A 12437-nucleotide genomic window follows, 5' to 3' on the forward strand; every position below is an offset into this window, starting at 1 on the left:
TTCTGTGTCCTTTTGTGGTCACTACCTGTAATCAGCAGGACTTGCGATTAGTTCCAGACTCATGTGGAATGAGTTAAGAAATGAGCCTGAGGAATTTTACAGCGTCATCCAGGAGGTCATGGGCCCTTCAGTCTCCCCACCCCTGTCCCCCTCCCCAACACACAGAGCCAGAAGGAGGTCTAGCCCTGCTCCTGGATACACGATGCATTTGCATTCATTAATAGGGCACTTTCCCCTTGCTGTTCTCTCATAGAGCAAGTGGGAGCATAAGTTTGTTGGAAGGAGAGCAAGATGACTTACTTGGGCAGCTAGCAGTTTGGGTTTGGATATTAATTGTTTATAACTCTTAGCTAGGAAAGCCAGCTGCCCAGCATCAGGGGACCACAGAACCTGTGGAATGTTGTGGAAGAAACTGCTAGTTTCATGGGAAGCTGGATTTAGGGGAAGTTCCTCTAGCTGGAAAGAGCAGGTAGCCCCTAGTCCCAACTAGCTTGATGTCCAGGCAACACAGGAGGAGCTCTTAATGTCATTTTCAGATAATGATCCGAAACTGGTGATTTGGGGCATTCTGGCTTCTCGTTGGGAAAGAGGTCATTGAGTGGGCTTCAGGAATACCCACAAATTGTATACCAAATTCTGTTTGTGTTGTGTCTGCATTTTTCACAGCTTTTTTCAGATCCTTAAGGATCATAATTTCTTAAAGGAATTTTGAAACTTAACAAATCCCAAAAAGGCTAAGAATCACTGCTCTATATCCATAAGTTTTTTATATCATGACTATAAATGTCAATATCAAAGATTATAGCATAAGTTTTAGAGACCCTCTTTAAAAAAAAAAAAAACATCTTTTATTCTTTTTTCCTTTAGTTTTTCAACCTTGGAAATTGGCTTGGCAATTTGGACCAAAGTCAGGGTTGATGTCCGCTAAGGCATATGACTGCAAGTCTTGGGAGGGTCCTACCTTCTTACCTCCTCTAAGGATCTTTTTCAAAGGTGTTTGGCTGTTTCTGCTAGTGAGTGCATTCTTACATCAATTTCCACTGGGATTCCTTGGTTTGTTTGTATTGTCTGGCCAGGTCCACAAGCATCTTTGCATGCCACTTGAGTGGTGAGTCTGATTTGATACCACGGGGATTCATGGAAAGATTCCAGACAATCCACAAGTGACCACTGTCTTCTTTTAGACCTACTGGGATGGTGATGATGGAAGAAAGCTATCTGCTGCTCTTGTCTGTTTCTATAGTCATTGGTGGTGTGGAATGTCTAAATACTCACCCTTAAGATTTTCCCCGAGGACTGTTAATTGATAACCCAAGTATGGATGGCTCTGTCGAAAAGTTCTGACTAGTTCTTAGCACAAAGGCAATCTGACTGACATAAGACAGCTACACTGAGAGTATGTAGAAAACTGGTAGGTTGTGTATATGTCGGACTGGGTTTATATGGTAGGAAACCCCTGACATGGAAATCACTTAAATCTCTAGTTGTTTCACCACAAGCAAGCATTAAGCTTTACTTTCTGGGGATTTCTGCCCAAGTTTGGTCTCCTTCTAACATTAGGTATTGATGTCTTATGTATAACATATTTCACAGTTACTAAAGCTAGGGCATGGAAAGAACAGTGTTTTAATAATCATTCCCAATATCCAGCAGAGGACCTGGCACATAACACTCAGTAAAGATTTGCATGATTAATTCAGCTCCATGTTTCTGATAACAAATCTCCAGAAGTCTGTTTTATTGGCCTAATGAGTGAATTCAAACATTCCTTTTTTCCATCCGCTTACTGGAAACAACCTTTCCTCATATATTGAGGCAATACTTCAAATCTGAATTACCCTAAAACACATGACTGCATTTTAAATTTCATTTGTGGTAATAACAAAAGGAATTATAGTGAATTCTGAAACTGATAACCTCTGTTGGAGGCAACCCATGATAGCAAGGGCTTCTCTTAATGTAGATTAGCCCTTTTTGAGGGAAATTTTAGACAAAATTGGAACCATAGTATATTCATATTCATGTAACAGTGATTTGCTCTGAGGGTTCCAGAATGCTGAAATCTATGGCGTGTAATGATCTGAAAGCTAGGGTATGGGAGCTGAAAGGGGACCTCAAACCATGTTCTTAGTTTAGAGATGAGGAAACAGGTCCCATTCTGCTACTCAGTTGAGTAGCAGAATCAAAATGTGACAATCAGACTTCCATCCACTGTTCTTCTTTCACCCTAAGTGGAAACCTGTACTACTAGAGTGTTTGTGATCAAGGAGATAATAAGTGAAAACACTTTCTGTGTCTTTTTGAAGTCTTGATGAAGACTTACATAAAGCCAGTATATTTATCCTTCATAGTTCTAATTTGAATAGGGTCTCTGCCACACCGTATTCCCTGGTTCAGTGAGTTCCCATAGCATTTTGTTCTGGAGTAGAATTGAACCAGGAGGATCTTAGATTTCTTCTCGCTCACCTAACCCATTTATGCATTTGTGGAGTGCTTATTGTGATTCCAGGCACTATACCTAATATGACTTGGGTGAGTATGAACCTGCTGCTTAGCAAGTTACTTTAGGTCTCTCTACTTCAGATTCTTCATCTATAAAACAATAATTACTTTAAAGGATTGTTTTTGAGAATAAAATGAGATGATATATATAAACCATTCAGCACAGCACCTGGTACCTAGTAAATACTCAAAACAGCATTTTGCAGATAAAGTAATTGAGAGGTCAGTTTTTCTTTCTTCTACATTTTTTATTTCTGGGAAAAACAAAACTGACATTTTCTTTGGAATCTAGGCCTTGTGTATTTATCTGTGTCTGTCTCGAAGTCTACTTGTCGAGGTTAACTGATGGTCATGGCCCAGTCACTCTAGAAGATCAAAAAGTTAACTTCATTTGCTCACTGCCCTACAGACAGACTAAATGCATGTGAATGACAGCCAGTTCTCCCTAGTGGTGAGGAGCCTCATCTCATCCCAGATCCCTTTCAGCTTAAAATCCTTTAATGGTTCCTATGGTCTTTGGGATACAAATTCAACTTAGCACAGTGGTCTTGCCTCTGCTTTTCTCTTTCTGGGCCTGTAGCTTGCCACCTACATTGTGCTTTATGTTTCTGTCATATTTAACTATTTGATGTTCTTAAATACTTTGTCATAATTTCCCAGCTCCACCACCGCACATGCTGTTTTTGTTTTTTAACCTGGGATGACTATTACTCTCCACTCAGTTTTCCCACTGCACACATGACATGTAGACACATATGGAAAGGTGTTTCCTTTGTTCCCATAGTACCTGATGTGCATTTCACTTTTTTGGCCATGATGCTCAACTTGTGGGATCTTGGTTCCCTGACCAGGGATTGAACCTGGGCCATCAGCAGAAAGAACACAGAGCCCTAATGACTGGACCACCAGGGAAGTCCCCCAATACATATTTATTTATCAGTACACACCATGTTGTTTTCCCAGTTTGTGTCTCCCCACCAGACTGAGCTCCTTGGCATCTGAATCTGCTTTCTATCTTTCTGTTTCCAACAGCCAGCCCAGTGCCTGGCTCAGAACAAGCATCCAAAGAATGAATGAATGAGTGATATAAAACAGACTTGGGTAAGTTGGTTGAACTAGGTTATAGTAGGTCTATATTTTTTATAAGATTTGATTTAGGTAGCTCAGTTGGTTAAAAAAAAAAAAATCCACCTGCAATGCAGGAGACCCAGGTTCGATCCTTGGGTTGGGAGGATTCCCCGGAGAAGGAAATGGCAACCCACTCTGGTATTCTTGTCTGAGAAATCTCATGGTCAGGAACCTGGCAGGCTACAGTCCATGGGGTTGCAAAGAGTTGGACATGACTTAGTGATTAAAACACAAGAGATAGTGTGTGAAGAATGCATCTACCCAGTTAGCAGACACATGATGGCAAGTTTGCCAGCAGCAAATTGCAAAATACCTGAAACTGCAGGATTGCTGAGTGATCTGAAACTGAATTTGCACCAGTTCTTGGTTGGACTAGAAAAACAAAAAGAAATCCCTGAAACAGTATTTCTGTGAGACTCAAGGGCTATTGTGTTGAGTTCACTGAACCGTAGCAGGTGCAGTTACCACAATAGCTTTCTGTGGAGCTGGGAGCCAGGCTGACGCATGGGCAGGTGGCTGTATGGCAGAAAGACTGGGGGAGGGGTGTTGGACGCCTAGGAAGTTGCAGGTGATAGTCAATATTCTGACACTATAGTATGGTTGCCCTAGAGTGCGCTGCCTGCATATGAATCTCGCCCTATTTGTATTAGCTGTGGCAACTCATATAATTCCCTTTTCGTATTTCCATTTATAGACTAGAAGTCTAGTTTACCTACTCTAGAGTACCAATCTCTTGAGGTTTTAATGAAGATTAAATGAGATCACAGTTTCTAAAATAGGTGCTCAATAAATGTCAACTATTATATCAATTTACAGGTTGTGAAAAGGCAAATGAGAAGGTCTCTGAAGTTAGAGGCCATGCCCATCTTACAATTGTGTCTCTAGCACCTGGCACATAAATATAAGTTGTTTAGCAAATGTTTGTTGAATTAGTAAATGAGAGTGGTCAGGCAGTTTTTCAGAGCTCTCTTAGTATGATGGCTTTCTCTAGGATATGACTCCGACAAAGCTGTTTCAGTTTAACGTCACGGTACCAGGGCTCTGAGTTTGCACAGCATGTTTTGTGCCATTTGGAACTACACCAGAGACAGGCAGGAGTCACAGCATCACAGGAGTCACAGTCTCCTGTTAGGAAAGGGGCTGGTCCCACATCAACATTCGAGTCCCCAAAGACAATGCCAGCAGTACATCTGGAAGTGAAGTTTCTCTCTGAACATTTATTCCACAGTTATAGAAACTGAAGATGGAAAAGACCTGAGGACATCTAGTCCATCCACGTGATTGTACAAGAAAAGTGGCTGGAGCAAAACAGCCTGTTCACTTCATGCTCACAAGACAGCGTTTCAGTCCTTCCTGGAGTGGAGCAATTGCACACACATTAAAGTGAAGACACAATGCAAACACTCTTTACAAACCTTAAGAAAATACTTATAGGTACGTTATTTTCAGAAAACAGGAACTAAACGAATAAGGGCATCCTGGATTAGATGGACATGGGTGGGTGAAGAGTAACTAAATGCTGCAGAGTGAAGTGGTTTTGATGACTAGAAAGCAATCCCTTCTGAGGACTGGATGAATTTTCTGGTTTGCCTGATGAATTTTCTGGTTTGCCTATCAAAAATATGAGTGGGGAGGAAGAGAGGCTCTGTCATTTTTTTTCCCCTTCAGTCTTTATCCATACCAAGGAAGGGCTCACTAGCCCCAAGGCTCTAACAGACCCAGCATCAGCACTGAGAAGTCTGTTGCCCAGATGGTATAGCTCTGTCCTGCTTGGCAGCTGCTCCACTTACCACTTATCTGGTGGGCATGGAAGCAGCAACTCCTGAATAAGGCTTGTGCAACAAGATCCATGGATAATGGAGAGTTGCCCCCAGGCATGTTAAAGACTTCACCCGATTGGGTCCCTGTGGCTGCCTCGCTTGTCTGGCCCAGACATTTCTTCCAACATGTCTTCAATTGTTGGAGGCATTCCCCAGCTCCTCCACCTTGGGCATCCAAACTCTAGAGCCCTTGTTTTCATTATTTACATGAACCAGTAGCCCCGTCTGTCGCAACTCACCCAGTCCTGTTCATTATATGCTTCCTGGGCCAGGAATTCCCCCTTGTATACACGGTCGGGTGTGTGACAGTGGGCCTGTCGTGTTCCTGGTTTCCCAACATCAGACCTTGGAAAAAATAGATCTGACCTCATGAAACAGGACCCACAGTAGGAGGCAACTTAGAACCCCCTGCCTCTTTCTTCTTCACCAGAAAACTACCCTCCACCTGAAAACTTCTGATCTTCGTGTTTCTTGAGCCTGAGGGGAGCTGAGAGAATCTAGGTGGAGCAGAACAAGGAAGGAAGGATTTCAGAGGACCCACCATTTCATGAAATCTTTTTACAAAATACAACACATTTTCACAAATTGCAAAACACTGTTCAATTACTACTGATAAAAATAATCATTGCTACTTAACATGAAGACTGCTTCATTTCACCACAAGCAACTATTCTTTGTTTTTCTTTGTCCAGAACATGGAGGCAATTCAAGCAATGCTGACAACAGTAAGCCTGCTTTCAGCCCCTGCAGCTTCTGGCTGCATCCTGGCTGCAGTTTTGGCCACATAGTTCATCAGGAGATATTTGAGAAGCCATGCCCTGGTCATCTACTTTGTGGATGGGCAGGGTGGTCTGGCATGTTATCACCACTGCTCAGAATGCCTCAGGAGAGAAGCTTAAGGTAAACCTGATATACAAAAATCCAAACTTACAAAACAGATACATTAAGGGATAATTAATTGCATTACAAAAGGATTCTTTACAAAAGAATTCACCTCTGGGGTTCCTTTAAGTAGCCAGCTTCTCAAGTAGTCAGAATCTGAGCTGAGTTATAAAAGTGTCCACGTATAACATTAGGAGCATGGCTGTTACGTGAGTTGAGGTACACCTGTACGTCAGCTTTCTGGGCTGTGTAGAGGTTAGCAGTGCAGAGCATTGTGGCAGAGTCTTGAGAGCATCCTTAGCTGTTGCAGGTGGGATTGGATGGCTAAGGGGCATAGTCTTTCAAAGGCAGCTGCAACCTGCTTCTGGGTCTGGGGTGAGAACATGGGAAGATGGGCGTTTCAAAACAGAGTTGTCTGTTTCCAGGGCTCACTGTCCCCTCGTTGTTGAATGGTTTCATCTGTATGGTTGATGAAGTCTGAAGAACCCTCCCTCATCAGACTGTCTAAGCCTATATCCACCCAGGGATTTCTCAGACAACTAACTAATTGCTTAAGTGTTATCTTACTTGCAGTTTGAAGTGTTATCTTTCCCTGGGGTACTGGGCAGCTCTTAGTGGGAATTCAGGGATTGCATCCAAAAGTAGGGGAAGAAATTTTGCATTTAAGGAGCTTTTGCAATGATCTGCAACTTACAGAACATAGTGCTTGGCACAGTGGTAAGTCATTGTAGGCTTCAAATTGATTGGGATGGAGCAAAGATGATAAGCAACTGAGAAAATAAAGCAAGTAATTGATAGACAAGAAAGTCTAGTCTGACACGGTGCCCTAGGGTGAGAATGGCTGTATGGACAGTGAATCAGCAGGTGTGTGCTGAAGACTTTTGAGAAAAGCTCATAAAAGTTTCTTTTCAATTCTCCCCATGCTTGGAACAGCCAAACTTCTAGAACAGTGTTTCTTGAAGAGTCATTTTTAGACCACATGTCAGTCACGTGGGGGTGCCAGTAACAGGAGGTTTCTGAGCCTACATCCACCCCCTTTACCACTCCATCCTTTGGGGATGAGCCCTGGCAGTCAGCACCCTGATGAGGTGCTAGGGGATTGAGAATTGTTCTATAGTGTCCATTCTCCTTTCTTGTTCTGCATGTCCAAGCCTTTGTACACTGGGAAAGGGATGCCTAGGCACAGGGGAAACTGCTTACTCATAGCAACCATTAGATAGGGTTTGGGGGAAAATCAGAGGGACCAATGCCTGTTCAGTTTCTTACAGATGAGCAGGTATGAGGCTGCAAGACTGACTTGGTAGGGATCCATACAGATATGAAAAGCACAGGGCACATTCCCGAATGCTTAAGCTTGTGATGTACACAGGCTTGAGGTTCATCTCTGAGAGTCCTACAGCTAAGACACAGGTGACTGCTGATCTGAGAACAGCCTAGTACATGGCTTGCAGAACATCTCCATTAACCCACAGTACCAGCTCACATGTCCTGTGCAGGCAGTTAGCAGGAATATCCCAGTCTCGTCCTAAGGTCACATCTTTGCCTTGCTTTTCTCTCTCTTTTTGCTTTATAAAAGGCACACACTATAGTGTAGATGCTTAGTTAGAAGTAAAGCCCTATTCATTCCTTGGCAGACTTTCTTTTTTGTTGTTCAAAAAGCATGGTGTACATTTTAGTGCCTCTTCTGTCTGTCCTCTTCCTGCTCATTGCATCTCTGTCCCCTTTCATAGTGGCATGTAAACATGTTCCTACCCAATGTTAGGATGGTGTCAGAGATCCAGGACCGTTTTAAAACCATGGCTCTGGCCTGATCCAGTCAGTCATCAGCCTGCAGTGATATGAGTGAGTTCAGCTGACTTTTCTAAGTACCCACCTCCCCATCCCAAATGTCTCTAGCTCTTCCCTGGCTCCCCATTCAGACTGTGGGAACACATCTAGACTGGGGAGCTGTAGCAAAAGTCACAGCCCTGAATAACCCTGCTCTATACTAAGATTTGGAGAAGGGAAAGGCTACCCACTCCAGTATTCTGGCCTAGAGAATTCCATGGACTATATAGTCCATGGGGTCACAAAGAGTCAGACACGACTGAACGGCTTTTACTTTCATATACTAAGATTAAAACCAACAACCCAAGAAGACACAGATATGGTTAACACTTTTATCTCTGATAGTTGATAGTGCACAGAAAGGACTAAAAACCAGAATTAGTAATGTGGCACCTGGTGAAAAGGTTAATAGGAGCTGGGGTTGTCTGGTTTTTCACAGATCCCTCACATGGCGTTACTCCTGACTAAGATTCCTGCTCTGAAAAACATACCTACCCAGGAGACCCAGAATGAGCTTGAGAAGACTGGCCACTGCTTTGCAGGTGGGGGGAGAGCACACTTGACCTCTAAGAAGACCTAAATCTCATCTTCCCCCCACCTTGGTCAGTAGTTACAAAAGAGCATTACAAAGTGTCTCAAGGGCTCAGAGGAAGGCCAGGAAGTGAGAGAGGGGAGCAGCGTGGCCACTCAGGGTTCACAAGTTCGATTTGTCCTTTGATACTCTTCCAGCTCCGTTTTCCTGCTCACGGCCAGCTGCAGCTCCTGGCGGATCACCTGAATCTGCCTCTCCAGCTCTGAGAGCTCTTGCATCACTGAGTTCCGAGCCCCGCTGTGGGAGTCTGCTTTCCCATTGGTGGTCAGCGAGGCAGGGAGCTCTCTTCTCGGAGGGAGAGGAATGTCCTGGTGGGTCCGGACGCCCAGCTGGTTTGGTCCACCCTCATCATTAAAGATGTACTTTTGTCGATTGTCATGACTCAGGTTGGAAGTATTCCACACGGTGAGGTGACGGGGCCCCACACTGGACCTAGGAAACCAAGAGACACTTTAGATTGAACTTCTTTAGATTCACTTTAGCTCTGCCCATCTTTCAGCCACTTCCTTGTGAATAATACAGAGCTGGATATGCAGATAGAGCTGGAGTCACAAAGCCATGGACAGACTACCTGCTGGAGCATCAGGGGGACAAAAGGGGTCCTTTTCAACTGAAGTTCAGCTTCTCAACAAGTCTCATGCTGCCCTGATGCTGGAATGGGTGTATCACCTGGGGGGCTGACGAATCAGGGTATGGCATGTTCTTTTATGAAGAACCTTAGATGCTTTTCTATTCTCTTCCTGCCAGTGAAGCTCAGAAAGCCACACTGCATTGAAACAGTCTATGGCTATAAAGATGATGCTTTGGTAGATGTGAAATTCTGTTTATTCAGCTGTTCGACTCTAAGCATGGTCCTGCTAGTAGACACTCTAATATGATTCATCCTTAGTCCCATAGGACAACCCTGATGTTTACTAGTTGAGTTTGAGGAGAATAAAAGCATACAAGCTGCAGGTTTCAGCAAAAAGTGTCCCATTATAGAGATGACATTGTGAGCTGAGAATGACAGCTGAGATTTGAAGCTTAATAATAAAAAAAAATACCCAAGAAATCCTCAAATTCTTGCTGGGATAATGAAAGTCAAAGAGAAATACATTTGCAATCCTCTTTCAGGATGCTCTTAAACCAACTACTGCCACCCCTGAGAAGGCTGTAGACAGCAAAAGAGCTATTGATGGCTAGGTTCAGGAGGAAGGGGTCTGGTTTCTGAAATACACTGACAGTCAGATGCAGTGAGAAGAGTTTCTTGTTACAAGAACAGATTAGAGCCTTAAGCACATGACTGCTGTTTTCTTCCAGCCTTGTTGAAGGAGGCAAAGGAGGAGGATTATGATCACTTTTGCAATCTGCTGCTGCTGCTGCTAAGTCGCTTCAGTCGTGTCCGACTCTGTGTGACCCAATGGACGGCAGCCCACCAGGCTCCGCTGTCCCTGGGATTCTCCAGGCAAGAACACTGGAGTGGGTTACCATTTCCTTCTCCAATGCATGAAAGTGAAAAGTGAAAGTGAAGTCGCTCAGTCGTGTCCGACTCTTAGCGACCCCATGGACTGCAGCCTACCAGGCTCCTCTGTCCATGGGATTTTCCAGGCAAGAGTACTGGAGTAGGGTGCCAGTGCCTTCTCCATTTGCAATCTACCACAGGGCAAAATAAAACAGAAACACTGTATTAAGTCTTTGTGTCCTTGTTCTCATCCATGTAACTGAATCAAGACTTTATTCCTGGACTCTTACTAAGGAGAAGGAGAAGGGAGGACCTGCAGTGGAAGGGGAAAAGGGAGAGATAAATGTTGATTCAGTTACATGGACAAGAACAAAAACACAAGGACTTACCAGGGTGATCCTGTTTCATTTTGCCCTGTGGAAGATTGTGAAAGTAGTCATAATCCTTTGTTCTTCCTTTCATCCATATCCCTCTGTAATATAACTTCATAGCTCATCCTTATCAAGGAGGGTTCAAGGGGAAAGTCTGTTTTCTCTTCCCCTTGAATTTGGCCTGGTCTCATAACTTGTCCTGGCCAACAGAAAGTGGCAGAAGTGGCAGGTGGCGGTTCTAAGCCTCGCAAACTTCCACTGCCTCTCTCAGAACCCTGCTGCTCCAGTGGAACGAGTCCAGGCTGGTCTGCTGGGTAATAACAGGCTATCAGAGTGAGTCCCCAGACTCCTTGGTTGACCAGTTGAGGCCATCCTAGACCAGCCAGCTCTGTTTCTCCCTCCTTCCCCCGAAGCTGGCTGTAGGCAAAGGAGCAAGTGTGGCCACGATCAGCCAAGTTTGGCCCAGAATGCATAGACTGCACAGCTGACCCATAGATTCATAAGCAACTCACTGGTGTTTAAACCATTATAAGTTGAGATAATTTCTCTCACAGCAAAAATTGGTGATATATGCCCCTAGCCATTAAAACACACAAACACCTTCTAAGCCAATCTGTAGTTCTTTAACATTTCTCACGTTTTAAGTCTCATATATATGGACAGGGGGCACCATAACAGAGTTTTCCTGTGTCCTGGGATGGGTACAATTTTTATAATGAGCCCACTCACAGCTCCACTGACTTTATTCCAGGTCAGAGGTATGGTTATAATTTTCCTCCTAGCATTACGTTTCCCTTTCTTTCTTCAATTTTTTCCCTATTGAATTTGAATAATTTCAAAACAATCTTGTTTGTGGTATGTATTATTGTATATATAGTTTACGATTTGTATATCTTGAGGTGAGAGGAAAAGAGAAAAGAGGAGGTATATTGGAAATCCAGTGGAGTGAAGGACAGACCAAAATTTACACAAAATCACATGCTGAATAAACTAAGGACTATGCGTGTCTATATATATATATATATATATAGTCTTTTGCAATATATACTTTTTTCTTCTGCTTTAAGTAAAAAAGGAGCAATATCTATCCATGCCATGGCCCCCAAATTTCTCCAGGCCTTTCCTCAAACACATGTGTTAGTAATTCATTCATTTATCTATTATTGTATTTACTCAATCAATGTGGAACATAGAGGAGGAATGTAAAGTTGTACCAGATAAAGATATTTGCACAGATACTCTTGCAGGAAAAAAAGAGAGAGAAAGTTTTTGAGCCAAGAGACCTAACTCTAGGATTATGGGATGATTCATAGTGGGGAAAACCTAGGAGATACACATCAACACATTTTCCTAGAATGCCAGGCAACCTCAGAAATCAAGCAAATAGAAATAGCCAGTCTGGTTTTCTCCAGAGCTTTGTGTATACATCTGGGAACATAATATAGAATAATAAGCAAAAATTGGACTCCATGATAGGTGATAGGCAGAAGCATCATTAGTGCTCTGATTACTGATATGTGGCTCTGAGCCATTTATGAATGCAAGGTGGTAGATACTGAATGTCAGATGTAGTGTCTAACTGGAAGAAATGAATGTGTTATATTGTTAGCCTCTACAGTGTTTCAGTTATAGATTGTAAGCTTTCCTGAGCATTAGAGTGTAAAGTGACTAGTGAGTTGAGTGAATTTAACACTAAAAAGTTTTCACAGGGCAATTTTATACCTTTGTGGTTCAATACTCCACTAGACCATTCGGAAGAGACCTGACATCAGTGGGCCCTCAAACACTCACTGCATTTGAAAGGTTACAAGTGGGTGTTGGGTTGTAGGAAAGTGGCATAGGAAATATGGGCCCAATAAACCATGAGGGCATGT

General features: G+C 43.2%; 1 protein-coding gene across 1 annotated transcript in view; it reads right to left on the bottom strand.

Moving 5' to 3' along the window:
• Positions 1-6914: 6914 nt before the first annotated feature.
• The window catches only part of GRIN3A (glutamate ionotropic receptor NMDA type subunit 3A), a 208417-nt gene continuing 202894 nt past the window's right edge, over positions 6915-12437 (bottom strand). Inside the window, exon 9 of the mRNA XM_055579184.1 lies at positions 6915-9183. Within this exon, the coding sequence (XP_055435159.1) occupies positions 8847-9183 (337 nt within the window). The 3' untranslated portion in view covers positions 6915-8846. The remainder of the gene's footprint in view (positions 9184-12437) is intronic.

This window comes from Bubalus kerabau, chromosome 4 (assembly GCF_029407905.1).
Source record: "Bubalus kerabau isolate K-KA32 ecotype Philippines breed swamp buffalo chromosome 4, PCC_UOA_SB_1v2, whole genome shotgun sequence".
Taxonomy (NCBI): Eukaryota; Metazoa; Chordata; class Mammalia; order Artiodactyla; family Bovidae; genus Bubalus; species Bubalus kerabau.